At 42.4% G+C, this 17,884-nt stretch overlaps 1 protein-coding gene across 1 annotated transcript in view; it reads right to left on the reverse strand.

The window, feature by feature from the left end:
* The window catches only part of LOC134578345 (solute carrier family 22 member 6-A-like), a 49,329-nt gene that overhangs the window by 16,250 nt on the left and 15,195 nt on the right, over nt 1–17,884 (reverse strand). The window contains exons 3-7 of the mRNA XM_063437331.1: nt 10,090–10,244; nt 5,907–6,075; nt 5,702–5,825; nt 5,479–5,594; nt 4,283–4,497 (exon numbers count right to left, since the gene is read on the reverse strand). Coding sequence (XP_063293401.1) covers nt 4,283–4,497; nt 5,479–5,594; nt 5,702–5,825; nt 5,907–6,075; nt 10,090–10,244 — 779 coding nt within the window. The remainder of the gene's footprint in view (nt 1–4,282; nt 4,498–5,478; nt 5,595–5,701; nt 5,826–5,906; nt 6,076–10,089; nt 10,245–17,884) is intronic.

Genomic DNA, 17,884 nt, shown 5'->3' on the forward strand with positions numbered 1-17,884 from the left:
TAACACCCTCATAAGTACACTGTCCCATCAACCCAAACACCTATTTCACACTTTTGATGCTCTTCTTCGCCCTTTTAATCCCCCTCCTTCTACCACCTTGTCTGCCACAAACTTTGCATCTCGCTTCACTGAGATGATCTCTACAATCAGAGAAGAGATTTCTAATTTCTCTCCTTCCCCTATCAATACATCACCCAACCCCACTCCCTCCACCATTCTATACTCATTCGCACCTGCTACAGCAGAAGAAGTAAACTGCTCTGCTCCAGTCCTCCCGCCCCACCACCTGTTCCCTCAATCAAGTTCCTTCATATCTCATCTGCACTTTGTCTCCCTCTCTTGCTCTTCCTCTCACTAAAATTTCAATCTCTCCCTTTCCTCTGGCACATTTCCCTCACCCTTCAAACATGCAACTGTAACCCCGATTCTGAAAAAGCCCAGCCTTGAACCCAACTCCCCATCCAACTACCGCCCTATCTTGTTACTGCCTTTTGCTTTCAAGATCCTCGAGAGAGTTGTGTACACCAGACTGACTGACTTCATAGACACACCAATTTATAACCATGCACAACAAATCAGCCCCCTTATCCTTCAGATATTCCATACTCAAATGCTGTAACTGGAAGAGAAGGGGACCAGCTTGTAGAAAGTGCCTTTTGTTTCTGATGGGGAGCAGAGAGGCATGCAATATGAACACAGATTGCATCCTGCTTCCATTGGAGGGTTTCCTTTGTTCACAGGTAGGGGCAGCTGGATACCAGGTCATGTGCCCAATTCCCCTGCCTGCAGGAAGCAGTACATTCTGCTCGGTTGCTGGGGTTACAGTAAAACCCTGAGCAGATAGTCATCGGAGTCCAGCAGATGAATGGCTGCACTAACGGGTGGCCTAATGAGCCGCTCGCCCAGCACACCAGCCCCAGACAGTAGCAGGTCAGCCCACCAGGAAACCTCTTGATGTGTGCCCCAAACAGCTCAGCATCCCTTATTCGCTTGATGGTAGCTCCAGCCCTGATCCTCGGACGTGTTTGTAAGTTGCACTTTTGGTGGAATTAAACAGTGCTCAAGACTCCTATCACATATGCCATTGGCAGGCCCAGTCTGACAATTGGGCAAACCGGGCAAATGCCTGGTGGGCCGCAATGCCCATAGCTGAGACCAGCAGGGGGATCAGAGGATCTCCCCGGCCAGCCAATGCAGGGCCGGCACTATCCGAGCACTGGCCCTACTGTGTGCCTTCATGGGCTGGTGGGGAGAACAGAGATCTCCCTCACCGGCCCACAGGCACTTTACTGGGCAGCCGGCAGGAGAGAGAGAGGAGAAGGGACCCGGGGGAGCTCTAGCCTGCAGCTCCGCTGGGTTCCTCTTGTGAGGTCATTGCTGTGGTTAGCATGGCAACACTCCGATCTCGCAAGAGTGAACTCTAGCCTGTGGGCTAGAGTTCACTCCACACTAGGACCACCAGGGCTTCCCCACCGGACCACCAAGGATTACAACCAGTTTCCCCCCTCCCATGCAAAAGGTAAGAAAGGAGGATGCATATAAAATGTATTTATTTAAATAGTAATAAATGAAACCTATATAATAATTGCCTTGATCTGCCCCCTCCCCCCCATACACACAGCACCCCTCCACACACACACACACACACACATTGCACCCCTCACACACACACATACACTAGATCTCATATACACACTCTGGGTCTTCCACACACACTACATTATCTACATTACTACAGCCCTTAAAGGGACTCTCCAGCCAAGCAGTTTTACTCACCTGGTTCCAGCGCCGGGAGCCTCGTGAAGCTGCGCCCCCTATTTCGTCAAAATGACGAAATAGGCGGGCACGAGCAGGGAGCAATCAGACGCTTCCATTTGGAAGCATCATTGCTCCCTTGTGCGCATGCGCGGCTTCGCTGCACATACGCACATACTTCAGAGGGCGGCATTCATGCCGCCCTCTGAAGTCCTGAGCGCACTACCGCGCATGTGCGCGGTGTGCGCAGCCGCGAGCTGAGCTTGCCCGCCCCCTCTCCTCTCTGACAGGCTGGAGAGAGAAGGCGCGCACACAGTGCCTTCTGTCTCCTGCACACGTCAGACGTATTTTCAAACGTCTGACGTGTACAGGGCCTTTTTAGGGCGCTGCATGATAGGAAGTCCCTCTAGTGACCGTCTGAGTGACGGCCACTGGAGGTATTCCTATCAATCAATGTAAACACTGTATTTTCTCTGAAAATACAGTGTTTACATTAGATTGCCTGCACGGAGCTATAGATCTCACCTGAACAAATACATTAAGCTGTAGTTGTTCAGGTGACTATAGTGTCCCTTTAAGCACACACATTTACTACATCCCCTATACACACTATACCACCTGTACACACACACACACACACACTCACTCTCTACAATTCCTAGCCTTTAATATTACACCTCAAACACAACACAATTGAAATCAACCTATTTACACAAAACACCACACTACAATCAGCTCACTCTACACACACGCAATCCCACAAGCAGGCTCCAAACACATGCACAATACCCTTTCCTGGCCCTTTTGTCCTCTGGTATCCCACTTATGGAGACACCAGAGAGAAGTCAAAAGCAAACACAGTGCAAGCATGTTAACAAATTTGCTTGCGCTGTGCAGAACATACACATGGGATTTTTCTTATGCGAGAGCTCTTCAGCAGGACTCTGCACATTGAACCAACATGCTCACTTTGAGAGGGGGCGTGTTTGTAATGGGTGACGACAAACCACCCTCTCTTTGGCCCCGCCAATTCTCAGTGGGCCGCTGTGATTCAAAAATGCCTGGGCTGAATTTTTTTTCCAAGTCCGGCTCTGGGCAGTGGTCATTGGTGGCAATGGAGTTGGATGAAACAGAGTCTGCATTTACTAGACACAATGTAAATGCTTAATTACACTGCACAGGTTATATTGATGGAGGTTGCAGGGATATATGATGTCAGATTGACGTAAGTGAGCAGTTAGATGAGAAAGATATTTCAGAGAGAAGTGAAGACTCAAAATAAGTGGTTTACGTTAGATATATAGTGTGATGGGGAACTATTAGAGATTAGAGATCAAAGATTTCCAAGAGGATACTGGAGCTAATATAAGAAACTCCAATATTTAAGAAGAAACTCAAGATCCAGTGGACAAGAATTGTGAGGTATATGTTTTTAGATAAGAAGAAGGACTGTTACTAGTATCAAGTTTCTGGGACTCAAATCCTGAAAATGATTTTCCCAATCCATTGCTGTATTTTACAGAAGAAGAGAATTTATTTTTTTGGATTTGGTCTTCTAAATATATGTTCCTATAAATAGTTAAAAAAAACTCTTGGTACCCGATCACAATTTGTACACCCTTAACTTGTCAACCATAGAAAACAGGTTTCTACTGAACGGCATTTCTCTACCCAGCTTTTTGCACACATGACAACCATCTAGAACAGGGGTAGGCAACTTCTGATACTCCAAATGTTATGGACAACATCTCACCTGACGCTTTGCCAGCATTATGGCTGTAGGAGCAATATGGGAGATGTAGTCCACAACATCTGGAGTACCGATGTTTGTGGAACAAAAATAAACTATAAATATTGTATGGTATATGGGATAATAATTATTTTGTAACATCCAACAAGTGGCGTTGATTGCCATTGTTTTGGCTACCTGATAATTGTTATAAACTCCTTTGCAACCGTCAATCAGCACAGTGACCTCCCCCTCCTTGAATTATATTTTCATGGATGAAGAGGTAAGCAATGACCTAGGGGGAAGATAGCAAGTGGAAGACTAGAAACAGGAACAATGGGGGTTATGTATACAAGTGTCTGTTCTAGAAAGTGGTGCACCTTTGGGAAGGCTGCAGAGTCACCAAGCCAATGAACCCACTGGTTTCAAGGTGACTGCCCCACTTAATATTTTAGACCTTTTCAGAACAAAACTCTTTAATGCATATTTCCACAACGTTTTGTTTCCCCTCCTCCAAAACAATATATATATATCCTGGTTGTGATTGGTCTATACTGGACTGTGATGGCAAATGCTATTTCTCCAATATACATTTTAAGAAACATGGGTTAATGCAAGCCATATCTGATTTTCATTGTCTTATTCAAAGGTTTAATGAGAAGTGACGATTCCCCTTTAGGTCTAAATGTTTGAGATACTTATTTTTCCGTACTATGTAAATAACAATGTGCCCCTGTAATACTGAGTTTGACAGCAGACATAGGTTTTTTTTCTGTGTCCTTCAAGATATAAGCTCACCTTGAGGAACAAATGCGTTTGCCAACATTGTTGTCCCAGCCAGCATCAATGCAGCACTTTGTGTCACCCTGCGCCCAAGATAACTCATGGAAACTGCACCAAGAACCTTTGCAGGGATATCAATTGCTCCAAAGACTAACTGGAGCAAGAAAATACTCATATCGAATTTCTGTAGGTCCATTGAGAGTCCATAAAATACAAAGCTTGTAGAGAACCTAAAATATGATATAATAAAATATAATTCAAAGTAAACACAAACTGAAATCATTATTAAATGTATAGTAAATGATAAATAAAATAACATAAAATTGCATGAAACTAAAATACTTTGCACAATTTGAACACAAGATATCCCTCCTTATCTGCACACTATTTATTGGAATTGAATGTGATTGAGTTGACAATTCACCAAGTTACTACAAAACTTTTGTTTAAAAATGTTCATACCTGGAAAATCTCTTTGTTTGATCCATAGATTTGAGCTCTTATAGCTCATTGATGTAAAAACTCTTCTCTGAGTGTTCAGGTTGGTATGTAGCTAGACCTACTCTGAGATTGCCAATGCTCATAACTCAGCAAATCCACTCACACAGTAGAGGTGGGACTGCCTATTCATGGCAACTATAACCAACTGCCTGCCCATTTAAAGTAAAAATAGCCGTATCTGGACAAATAACATGGTAGTTTCTATGTATGAAAATTGTTGTAGTGCAATTCATTCAAGCTTTGTGTTTGTGCCCTCAAACACAAAGGGCTTCATAAAACTCCTTCTAAAAAAAACTATACACTCACCCACATGCAGATGGTAAGGAATTTACACTGGGTTGCGTGACCAAGACTTCCACTTACTTTCCCTCTGTCCCTCGGCTACAGGATGATACGATTGCAGATAACCATCTCTTTGGCTTAGAATAACAATTCTATTTGGCTAAAAAGAGTTGGACATAGCCAAATTAAGTCTCTGTCACCAATAATAATAATTTGGGGGATTACAGCAGTAATCCGAGATGCTGGGTGTGATCAATGTTGATAGACTCTTCTAATTTTTTTATCATTTTTTGTTTACCCTAATGAATTGTTTTTTTAAATTTTATCCCCAATCACATTTTTCTTGATATAGTGGTAGCATAAATATTTCTATAACAGCTTGGGGTCTTTATGTGTCCATGACCAGCAGTGAATACATGTCTGCTTACCACACCAATAAGAGAGAGATTGTCACCCTGCGCATCCCTGGTGTGCGGAAGAGATCTACTGGTGAATACGAATGGTGAATGTGCTTCATCTCAGCTTGCATGTGGGAGATTAACACCTAAGCAGAAATGATTTAGGGATTTAAATAATATGTAACATTATGGTAGAGGCAAAAGGTTGGTTTATACTACCAACCATTTCAGAATAAGTAAACAGTTGTAGCACCTTCTCGGAGAGTCTGTCTCCTTCCTCATGCTTTCCATTTATTCTGGCCACTCTCTGAAGATCCTTCAGAGCCTGACGCGTTCGACCTTTCATTATAAGCCAACGGGCAGATTCTGGGATAAACCTGATTTCAAAGCACTTGAAATTATTGAGAATACCACACATGCAGTACAGAAAAGTTAGCAGATAATGGGATCCACCTTACCATGAGTACAGGAAGAAGAAATAGTAGGGGGCAGACACTGTGAACTGAAGCCATCTCCAGTCTCGGATTGCATATGCCAGTCCTGCTAGCTGCATCTGACCAACTGTGAAACTGAATGCAAAGAGTGTGCCAACCACAGTCCGTCCTTTGGGTGGAGTCCACTCTAGAACTGCAGTAGAAACATACAAATATTGGAACACTATATTAAAGGAACACTATATAATAGTGAGGAAGACTAAACATAGGATAGTAAGGAAAACAAACATGTATCCCTGACACTATAAGTTGTAACTAACTATTTAGATAGCCGGCCCCTCTGATTGCATGGGAGAAGTGTTTTTACTCACCATTTTTCCCATGCCACACTGGTCTTTCCGTGGCCAGCCCCACCTCCATGGCTAAGATCATAAGTTTTGATGATCTCAGCAAATCCAATGCTTTCCCATAGGAAAGTATTGGGAGGCTATTACGCATGTGCAACATAATACCGCACTGCGAGAATCAGCACAACCCTAAAATTAAAGAGTCCCTCTTTGAAATAGTTTTTTTGCATTTTGTTGTTTTTTATATGACAGTTGTGACATATGTTGGTTTTTATTTGGGACATGTTTTAATGGTTGAAGAAGATACCTTTTTACGCAATGCTTCAGCAGCTAAAAATGAAATATATTTTACAGAATTTTGTATTTCTATTAAGATACATAATACATAGTGGGACAGGGCGGTGTATTGTGGTGGAAGCCAGGAGGGATGGAGATTGTTTTGAACAGGGGGCAGGTAACATCTTATCCTATGTTTAGCAGGACCAGAAAGGTTTAGATTCGACACCCTTCAGTTCTATAATGATGCCTCTCCACAGTTCCAATTTAGGTGGGATTGTCCCAACTTTTTCTGTTGTCCTTACTTAATTCTGTTGTGTCCCTGCGTTTGGGGACACCAAGGAACTGTCCCCAACAAACATAACATGAGTACATCATTAAATGTGCTTGCGCTATGTTCAGGGCACTACGACCCTGCAGAGAGTACTGAAACAATGGTCCCTGCATGTCCTGCCCTCAATAGGCTGGCTTTGCATTACTGGCAGGGAGCCTGGCATTTGTCCACACCAGGGTCCACAAGGTGAGTCCTCCCTGTTTTGGGCACTTGCATCACTAGCCCATCCCTTTTACCCCCCTAGCAACAGAGTCCCGATTCCTGTACTTTCGAAATTGTAAGGTATTTTAATAGAAACATCTAGGTTAGTATTGGGTTAGGGGGCTTGGGACCACTTTCTCCTTCATACTATCACCTTCCACCTCTGATTAGAGGCAGGATCTAGTGTTCAATGAGAAATATATTTGACCTCTCAAGAACCATAGACAAATTCTACAGATTCCTATTAGAACTTGATGAGTAGGTCATATTAAGTTAAGATACAGGTCTTTAAGTAAGGACCACTTGTTTAAGATTCGTAAAGAAACACTTCGGCACTTAGACTTGTTTGATATATGACGGAGAATAGCTAAAATAACTTTGCGCCTTAACATGCATTATGAACATCTTCCAGGTTTTAAATACACCCTGGGTTCTCTATTCTGAGAGAAGTGATAAACCATAATCATAAACCTGGTAAGCTGACCCTCTCCAAAAAATTATTGAGGTAATGCTGCGTATGCAAGTGAATTACAAATCAAATTCTATTACCATTAGATCTAATATGTCTTCAGTTTGTCCAGGGGATTATTCACTTTCTAACCTGTAAATTATATATCTACCTGCTATTTCACTTTTTAATGGGAGATAATCTGTGACTTAATGTATTTGTAAAATAGCTATTTTAGCATGTCATATTACGTTTAACAATAGACTTGTGCAAAAAGGTGCAAAAATTCAGTTCAGTTGAATCGATTAGTCAGAAAAAAAATAGTTTTAATTAATTTCGAATTCGTCCATGGAGCATCTCAGTTCTGACAAATTTTGTCCATGCAATCATTTTGGGAAAATAATTTGAACGAGCCAAAAGGCCCAATCAGTGGACTTTAAGACATAAATATGATGTAGATATTTTGCAGTACATTAAACATATAAATGTAAAATAACAGATAACATTAGTATAGTTTATAATAAAGGAAAAAGTAGGAGAATGCTTTGTATGTAAAGTGGGGCTGGTTGAGCAGGGCATGAATCCAATTGTTTAAGTTTGGAGCTCTATCCTACACCCAGCTCAGACTGCAGACCACTTGCTAATGCACTTTGGATGACCAGTGTGCGATATACAAACTGATACTCACAGACCTCCACGAGTGAAATTTACCGGCAGCAGTCATACCTGGGTGTTTAGACCTTTTTGGCGTTCTGCTACATATTGATAGACAGTGACAGCTAGATTCCTTCTGTAATATCTTTTCATTTCCTATATCCCACACTGTATTTAGTTTTTTCTATTATTTGCTAATATCCAGCACAGTCTAGTGTTGTATCCACCTAGTGGCAACATTCGAGATTGTCTCTACTTGTATTTCTCCTTTTTTCTCCTTTTTGTGTACATATTAAAAGTTAAGTTTTAATTGTTCATCCTCCATACCCTTGGGCTAAGAGCTAGTTCCTCTCGTCTCTCATTGGTATAGTGTAATAAATTTTAAGCGTTTGGGAGATCTTCCCTTTCTCAAGTCTAAAGCATTTCTGAGCAAAACGATACATAGAATTAAAGATGAGTTGTGATAAAGGGGCTGACATGAGACAGACAGTACGCAGGTCTGATTAAGGTAAGGAAAAAAAAATATTTCAGAGGATTGTAAATATTCTGTGCAAGGATTGTAAAGTGAGGAGACAAATAGATGATAAAAAGTTAAACAAGGCAGGAGATGGTATTAGAAAGGGGAGAGTTAAAAAAAAAAAATTGCCCAGATTCAAAGTGCATGTACTCCCATTCTAGAATACACATGAAAGTGTGTGTGTATATATTATATATATATATATATATATATATATATACATACACTTCAGGTGGAAGGGGGTTTTATCCACACTTTTTCCCCCACTCAACTATTTTAGTAGAAATATATATATAAGAGTTGAATGCGGGAAAAAAATGTGTGGATGAAAGCCCCTTCCACCTGAAGTAAGTGGATAGTTAATACATTGCTAAACACAAATATACACACCAGTCAAGCCATAAGACTTGCTTTTCCCACAGAAATCTCTCTTTAACAGTGTTCTCACTACTGCAAGGGATTCTGGGTGGGCGTATGCAAATTAGCTATAAAAAAAAAGAACCCCTTTTTTGACTCATAATTCCACTTCATACATGCATTTCTTCCCATCATAAAGTACGAGCTCATCAGGAGAATCTTTCTTTCTGCATACAACAGCTTTGAAACACAACTCAGGAAGAGGAGCAAAGCCAGTGAACCACTCATGGACAGCTGTTGTTGTTGTTAATGCAACTCATCAGCATGAGGTTGGTTACTGGCTTGCTAACGTCAAGCCTCCATAGCAAGCCAGCAGACACATACTCCAAGGACTCCATGTATAAAGTGTAATTATTAGGCAAAAATGTGGTTCTTTGATGAGCTCATTTGCATATGCCTACCCAGAATCCCTTGCAGTAGTGAGAGCACTGTTAAGGTGAGATTTCTGTGGGAAAAGCAAGTCTTATGGCTACATTTTTCTTTCTGTTGCTCCTTGTGTTTTCTCTCTATGGGCCACTTTTCACTTGATTTGTGTCTAAAATCAACATTTAGTGGCTGTTCCCTAACCATCAATCATCTTCTTTCCCATGAATCATCTTTTATTTGGCACCACATACCAAACTCTGAATCACGGAAACAAATGAAAATTGTACATTCCATTAGTTTAGTGAATCCTCCATATTCTATTTTGGAGTTTATAATTTTGCACCAGTTGCCGATCTTCCAAAACTATGAGGAAACGAGATTCGGGAGAAACCGAATGCAATGCACAAGTCTATTTGACAATAATTTATGGGGGCAATTCTGATTTGGTCCTTTGTTTTTTTTCTGTTACAGGAGAGACATTTTATTCTGAGTGCCTTACCAGCCTCTGGTGGACCCTTTAAGAAGCTCATTTAACTTAAAAGTCTCTGTTACGTCAGTCAAAGAGATAAAATACATTCAGACCATGGGAGTTGTACTTTAAGTGATACCATGTGGAGCAAATTGAAACAAGCGGTGCTTCAACATACTAAGTGAGATAGTATTCAGAGCAATCCCAGAGAAAGCCATCCCGCAGAGGTATCTGAAGACGCAGTAGCACACAAAACTGGGAAGAAATGCAGTGCAGGTGCCAAACACAGCCATCATGAAGTACGAGCTCATCAGGAGAATCTTTCTTCCAAATCTGTTGAAAGAAATAAAATGTTTCTGTTTGGTGTATTTGTGTCTAGATGCTTGTAAGCATTTCTCTGTGTTTCACACTGAAGCAAATTAATCAATTTGTGTATTTCTGTGGGTAGTGTGAGATGTGAGAATGCGTGTGTACATTGTGTGTAACATTTGGATGTATGTACGCAGTGTGTCAGTTTGACTATAGGCACAGACGCATATTTTAGTGTAAATGTGTGTTAAAATGAACGGATATATAGCGTCAATGTAGTGAACCACTGCATGAAAAGTGTTTGAATGCGTATTGAGTGGTAGCAAGCATATAGTGTGTGAATGTATGAACAAATTGTGTCAGGGGACTCCTATCATTGTCGATAGAGTAATGAAGAACCCATACAACTGCATCAAGACAGTATGTGTTATTCAGGGTAGTCCTACCTCATCTCTCTAGATGTCTGTTTGATCTTTCTGTGAGTGGTGATGCAAATGACTATATACAGGCACAGTTACGATAAAATGGTTTGTGTCCCAGAGAGATTGTTTGTAGGCAGGTGTCAACTCTACACATTGGCAATGATGTAATTGATAATAACACATCCCACCAAAAAAACCTAGTATAACCTAATTTTAATGGACTCTTAAGAACCAATAGCATTCTGCACTAGTACTACATTAGCTTAGAATATTGACCACGAAAATTGTACTGAAAGGGTCACCAATATCAGGGGGTTTTGTCTGAAATCGCAAATTGTGATGAAATCACATGCATTGTCCTTCCCATATTTTAGTGCAAAAAGATGCAGGTTTTTATTATTCCATTGAGGGACCAAAGGGACAGGAAAGACCTGCGTTTGTCCTTTCTCATTTACACCCAACTGACCCTGCTTGGGAACACTTCCTCAAGCAGCGTAACCCTCCTCTACAGTATGGGAAAAAAGTATTTGATCCCCTGCTGATTTTGACAGTTTGCCCACTAACAAAAAATGATCAGTCTAAATTTTAATGGTAAGTGTATTTTAACAGTAAGAGACAGAATAACAAAACAAAAAAAATATCTAGAAAAATGCATGTCAAAAGAGTTAGAAATTGATTTGCATTTCAATGAGTGAAATAAGTATTTGATCCCCCATCAATCAGCAAGATTTCTGGCTCTCAGGTGTCTTTTATACAGGTAAAGGGAGAGCTCTTAATCTCAGCTCGCTACCTGTAAAAGACACCTGTCCGCAGAAGCAATCAATCAGATTCCAAACTCTCCACCATGGCCAAGACTAAAGAGCTGAACAAGGAAGTCAGTGACAAGATTGTAGACCTATACAAGGCTGGAATTAGCTACAAGATCATCGCCATGCAGCTTGGTGAGAAGGTGACAACAGTTGGTGCGATTATTTGCAAATGGAAGAAACACAGAATAACTGTCAGTCCCTCAGTCTGGTGCTCCATGCAAGATCTCACATCGTGGAGTTTCAATAATCATGAGAATGGTGAGGAATCAGCCCAGAACTACACGGGAGGATCTTGTTAATGATCTCAAGGCAGCTGGGACCATAATCACTAAGAAAACAATTGGTAACACACTACACCGTGAAGGACTGAAATCCTGCAGTGCCCGCAAGGTCCCGCTGCTCAAGAAAGAACATGTACAGGCCCGTCCAAAGTTTGCCAATGAATATCTGAATGATTCAGAAGAGAAGTGGGTGAAAGTGTTGTGGTCATATGAGAACAAAATCAAGCTTTTTGGCATCAACTCAACTTGCCGTGTTTGGAGGAGGAGGAATGCTGCCTATGACCACAAGAACACCATCCCCACCGTCAAACATGGAGGTGGAATCATTATGTTTTGGGTGTGTTTTTCTGCTAATGGGACAGGACAACTGCACCGCATCAAAGGGACGATGGACGGGGCCATCTACCATCAAATCTTCAGTGAGAACCTCATTCCCTCAGCCAGGGCATTGAAAATGGGTCGTGGATAGGTATTCCAGCATGACAATGACCCAAAAGACACAGCCAAGGCAACAAAATAGTGGCTCAAGAAGAAGCACATTAAGGTCCTGGAGTGGCTCAGCCAGTCTCCAGACCTTAATCCCATAGAAAATATTTGGAGAGAGCTGAAGGTTCGAGTTGCCAAACGTCAGCCTCGTAAACTTAATGACTTGGAGAGGATATGCAAAGAGGAGTGGGACAAAATCCCTCCTGAGATGTGTGCAAACCTGGTGGCCAACTACAAGAAACGTCTGACCTCCGTGATTGCCAACAAGGGTTTTGCCACCAAGTACTAAGTCGAAGGGGTTAAATAGTTATTTCACTCATTGACATGCAAATCAATTTATAACTTTTTTGACATGCGTTTTTCTTGATTTTTCTTTTGTTATTCTGTCTCTCACTGTTAAAACACACTTACCATTAAAATTATAGACTTATCCTTTCTTTATCACTAGGCAAATGTTCAAAATCAGCAGGTGATCAAATACTTTTTCCCCTCACTGTATAATGCCAACATGCAACATACATTGCCAGCAAAGCAGCATCAGAATAGTGTAATATCCCATATTCTACCAGCAAGTGTGAGAAATGCTTGCTGGTGAGGAGCATTGTGATGGTGAGCAGGAAAGCCATCTTTAGAGTGGTTCTCCTACTCTCCCCTATCAATCAAACCTGAGGTTTATACCAATATATTGTGCACAGATTTTTTACAAAAATATACCTATACTCATTCTTAATTTAAAAATGTCATAACTATAATGCTAAACTTAAAATACAAAGTGTAAACTGAGCGAGCATATAAATAAATTTAAAACCATAGATGGATTTAAATTCAAAAAACAGAATGGATTAGGTACCATTAATTATTCTTAAACCCAAGGAAGATCAACCCCTAACGTGTGCTGGATCATAGATTGTATAGCACCCATCTGTACAGGACCAGCACCAAGATGGAGCATACAAACTTGGACAATTATGGATGGCCTTGAGCTCCTCAATAGAATCCGAGATTGCACCGATACATTTTTAAACACGTCAGATCTCTTGTCTTTACAGCCAGCGTTCTGCCACTACCCACTTGCTTTCTGGTATCGATCCACGCAAGGCCGGATTAACATAGGGGCTGATGGAGCGGCAGCTCCAGGCCCAGGCCCATGGAATAGGCCCACTGATTTATTTTTTTTTAAATTGTACTTTTTAAAAAAACAAGTGTTTTTTTTTTTTTACACACTACTGGGTTGCCCCCATGTCTGTATTTATTTGAAGCTGCCTGGACGGTGCCGATATTTCAGTAATACCGGCAAAACCAAATGTATAAACAGAGATTACTCGGCAATACCAGCACCGGCCAGTAGGTGTCGCTGTGTGTGGAGAGAGGCAGGGCTAGGAAGTTACAGCCTATACCTGAATCTCTCTACTCACTAATCCGCGGGGGAGCAGCTACACAGCACACACAGTCCAGACAGCTGCTCCCAGCCTGCAGAGACAGCCTACAGCTCAGGGAATTGAGGGATGGGGTAAAGGCTGCAGCGAAACATGGGGACACTAAGATACTAGGGGACACTGAAACAGGTGGACACAGGGAGACGTCTGGGGATGTTGAGACATTTGGGGACACTTGGAGACATGGGGACACAGCCACACTTGGGGACACTGAGACCTAGGAACACTGAGACACTAGGGTATGCTGGAGGACATGGGGACACAGACACTAGAGGACACTGGGAGACCTGGGGACACAGACACTAGCGTACACTGGGAGACATGGGGACACAGACACACATGGGGACACTGAGACATAGGGACACAGACACACATGGGGACACTAGGAGACGCTGGAAGACATTGGGACACAGACAGACATGGAGACACTTGGGGTGTCCCCACATTTCCCAGTGTCTCCATGTCTTCCAGTGTCCCCATGTCTGTGTGTCAAATAGTGACATGGGGACACTGGGAGACATGGGGACACTGGATGACATGGGGACACAGAGACATGGGGGCACTGGGAGACATGGGGCACTGAGACACTGTGATACATAGGGGCACTGGGAGACATGGGAACACAGACACTGGGAGACGTGGGGACACTTAGACACTAGGGACACTGGGAGACATGAGAACACTAAGACACTAGGGACACTGGGAGACATGGGCACACAGACACTGGGAGACATGGGAACACTGAGACACTAGGGACACTAAAAGACAGGGAGACATGGGGACACTGAGACACTTGGGTACATGTGTCCCTAGTGTCTCAGTGTACCCAAGTCTCCCAGTTTCCCAAGGTGTCTCAGTGTCCTCATGTCTCACAGTGTCCCTGTCACGATACCTTACCTGTCATCCTCGGACCCACGCTGTACAACATCCTCCTTCACTGAGCGGCACGGCACCTCTGACGCCGGCCGATCACTCAGAGCGGAATTTCTAAGTTCGGCGCATGCGCGCCACTGACGTCGGCTGGAAGCCGACAAGATCATGACGCAACCACGCACCCGGACCTTTTGGGGGCGTGGTTTTAAAGCAAAACACACCACACTATAAAAGGGCTGTCTTGACAGCAGTAAGACGCCCTAGTGTGGTTCTTGCTGGTTCCCTTAGTGCTCTTTATGTAATATTGATATTCTCTCCTGGTATTTGACTTTTGGCTACTCTATTTGACTATTCTACTCTCTGGTTCCCTGTACTTTGGCTTGTTAATCGTTATTCCGACTTCTGTTATCCCTTGACCTCTGGCTATCCCATTCGACTACTCTAACGTGAGCCCGGCCATTCTAAGGTCCGGTATACGTTCTATAGTTAGGTTGCACTCTGCGTGAAGGGGTCACTGTCGTGACATTACACTAGGGCCATGGACCCTGCAGGTGTTAACCCTCTTGGGCTTGGTGCGGACAATAGGTTTGAGGAGCTGGACCATCGTATGGACCAGATCGCCCTCGCCGTACAAACATTAATCAACCGCACTGCTTATCTCCAGCCGGAGGAGCAGACTCCTAGTCTGAGACCCCAAGAACATTCCATGGAAGTGCCACCTACAGGCACTTCCAATCAGGCTACAGCACCTCTCAGGTATGGGGGTGATCCTAACGGATGCAGGGGGTTCCTAAATCAGATAAGCATATATTTTGAACTCCATCCTAGAGCTTACCCTACCGATAGAGCTAAGATCGGGTATATTATCACCCTGTTAGTAGATAAGGCTTTAACCTGGGCTAATCCCTTGTGGGAGAATGACAACCCCATAGTCTTTAATTACACTAACTTTGTTGCAGCTTTCAGGAGAACTTTTGATACCCCAGGCAGAAAGACTAACGCTGCCAAATCCTTATTGCGTCTAAGACAAAGTACCCGTTCTCTAGTAGATTATGCCTTGGAATTCCGTACTTTAGCTGCAGAAGTCAGATGGAACGAACAAGCATTCGTAGATGTGTTCCTGAATGGAGTGTCTGATAGAATCCTAGATGAAGTGGCCACAAGAGATTTACCAGATACTCTAGAGGAGCTAATAACCTATTTAGCTCATATTGATGAACGTCTTAGGTATAGGCAGAATACCAGAGAGAGACCTAGGAGAATACCGGAACGTCTTGCTCTAACCTATCCCTCGTCCGAAACCCCTCCAGAACCCATGCAATTAGGGGCTACAAGATTGTCTGAGACAGAGCGACAATACCGTAGGATGGAAGGTTTATGTTTGTATTGTGGCAGGAAGGGACATACACGAGTGAATTGTCCTAACCGGCCGGAAAACTCACGCACCTAAGTTCACAAGGGGGACAGGCCTTGGGTGTTATGTGTATGTCCTCCTTCAATGATAAAAAAGATCTCCGGCTTCTTCTACCTATTACTTTAGAATGGGAGGGAAAGAAAGTATCCACCCTTGCTTTAATCGATTCTGGGGCTGCTGAGAATTTTGTAGATCTCTCATTCGGGCAGAAAAATACCCTTCCATTCCAAAAAAGATCGGCACCCTTGGCCGTTGAGGCCATAGATGGTAGACCATTATCGATACCTCTTATTACCCAGGAGACCATTCCTCTAGTATTATCTACAGGTCTTCTTCATAGGGAGGTTATCATTCTGCAACAGATAACATCTCCTATTTTTCCTGTAATACTTGGGTTTCCTTGGTTAGTTCAGCATAATCCGTCGATTGACTGGGAAAAGAAGGAGATCATTAAGTGGGGAGATTCTTGTCACAGTAAATGCATTACTCCGATTAAACCAGTAGGCTTAATCAATATACCTACTATGGAACCATTGACCACCCAAATACCAAACCAATATATTGATCTTAAAGATGTCTTTGAACCTAAAGAAGCAGAAAAATTACCTCCCCATCATCCCTATGATTGTCCTATTGAACTGTTGCCTGGTACTATGCCTCCACGAGGTACGGTTTATCCCCTGTCGATGGCCGAGAATAAAGTATTAGAGGAGTACATTGCCGAGAATTTAAAGAAAGGGTTTATCACTAAATCTTCATCGCCCGCGGGCGCTGGGTTTTTCTTTGTATCCAAGAAAGAAGGGGATTTAAGACCCTGTATTGATTACAGAGGTTTGAATAAGATTACTATCCGTAATGCTTATCCTATTCCCTTAGTGACTGAACTATTTGACAGGTTAAAAGGAGCTACTGTCTTTTCTGAACTAGATTTGCGGGGGGCATATAATTTAATCAGAATAAAAGAAGGGCATGAATGGAAGACTGCTTTTAATACTCGTTATGGTCATTATGAGTATCGAGTTATGCCCTTCGGCTTGTGCAACGCCCCAGCAGTCTTTCAGGACTTCATTAATGATGTGTTGCGAGACTTTTTACAAATGTTTGTAATCGTATATTTGGATGATATCCTGATTTACTCTAAAAACATGAACGAACACTATGAACATGTCAGATCGGTTCTTTCAAGGTTATTAGAGAATGGTCTCTATTGTAAATTGGAGAAATGTTTGTTCCACAAGGAAGAAGTGCATTTCCTTGGATATATCATTTCTAGTACGGGTTTCCAAATGGAGCCGAAAAAGTTAGAAGCCATTCAGCAATGGCCCTTACCAGTTGGACTTAAAGCAATCCAACGCTTCTTGGGGTTTGCCAATTACTATAGAAAATTCATAAAAGGATTCTCTTCAATAACAGCCCCTATTACTGCTATGACTAAGAAGGGAAGAAATCACAGGGAATGGGGTACTGAAGCTAAAAGAGCTTTTGATTTATTGAAAGAAGCCTTTTCCTCAGCACCAGTATTAAGACACCCTGATCCTTCTCGTCCTTTCATACTAGAAGTAGATGCATCCGAGTCAGGGATAGGAGCAATACTATCTCAAAGACCTTCGGATGATCAACCATTGCATCCTTGTGGGTTTTTTTCTAAAAAATTAACGGAAACTGAGAAGAGATACGATATAGGGGAGAGAGAGTTGTTGGCAATTATTTCTGCCCTTAAAGAATGGCGATACTTGCTTGAAGGGTCACCCATCCCTGTTACCATTTTTACAGATCATAAAAACCTCTCTTACTTCAGTGAAGCCAAGAAAATGTCTGACAGACAAGTACGTTGGTCCTTATACCTCAATCGCTTCAATTATGTTGTTACATACAGGCCAGGGTAAAAAAATATTAAGGCTGATGCTCTATCCCGCCAATATGAACCTGTTACTTCCTCCAAT

This window comes from Pelobates fuscus, chromosome 12 (genome assembly GCF_036172605.1).
Source record: "Pelobates fuscus isolate aPelFus1 chromosome 12, aPelFus1.pri, whole genome shotgun sequence".
NCBI classification, from domain to species: Eukaryota; Metazoa; Chordata; class Amphibia; order Anura; family Pelobatidae; genus Pelobates; species Pelobates fuscus.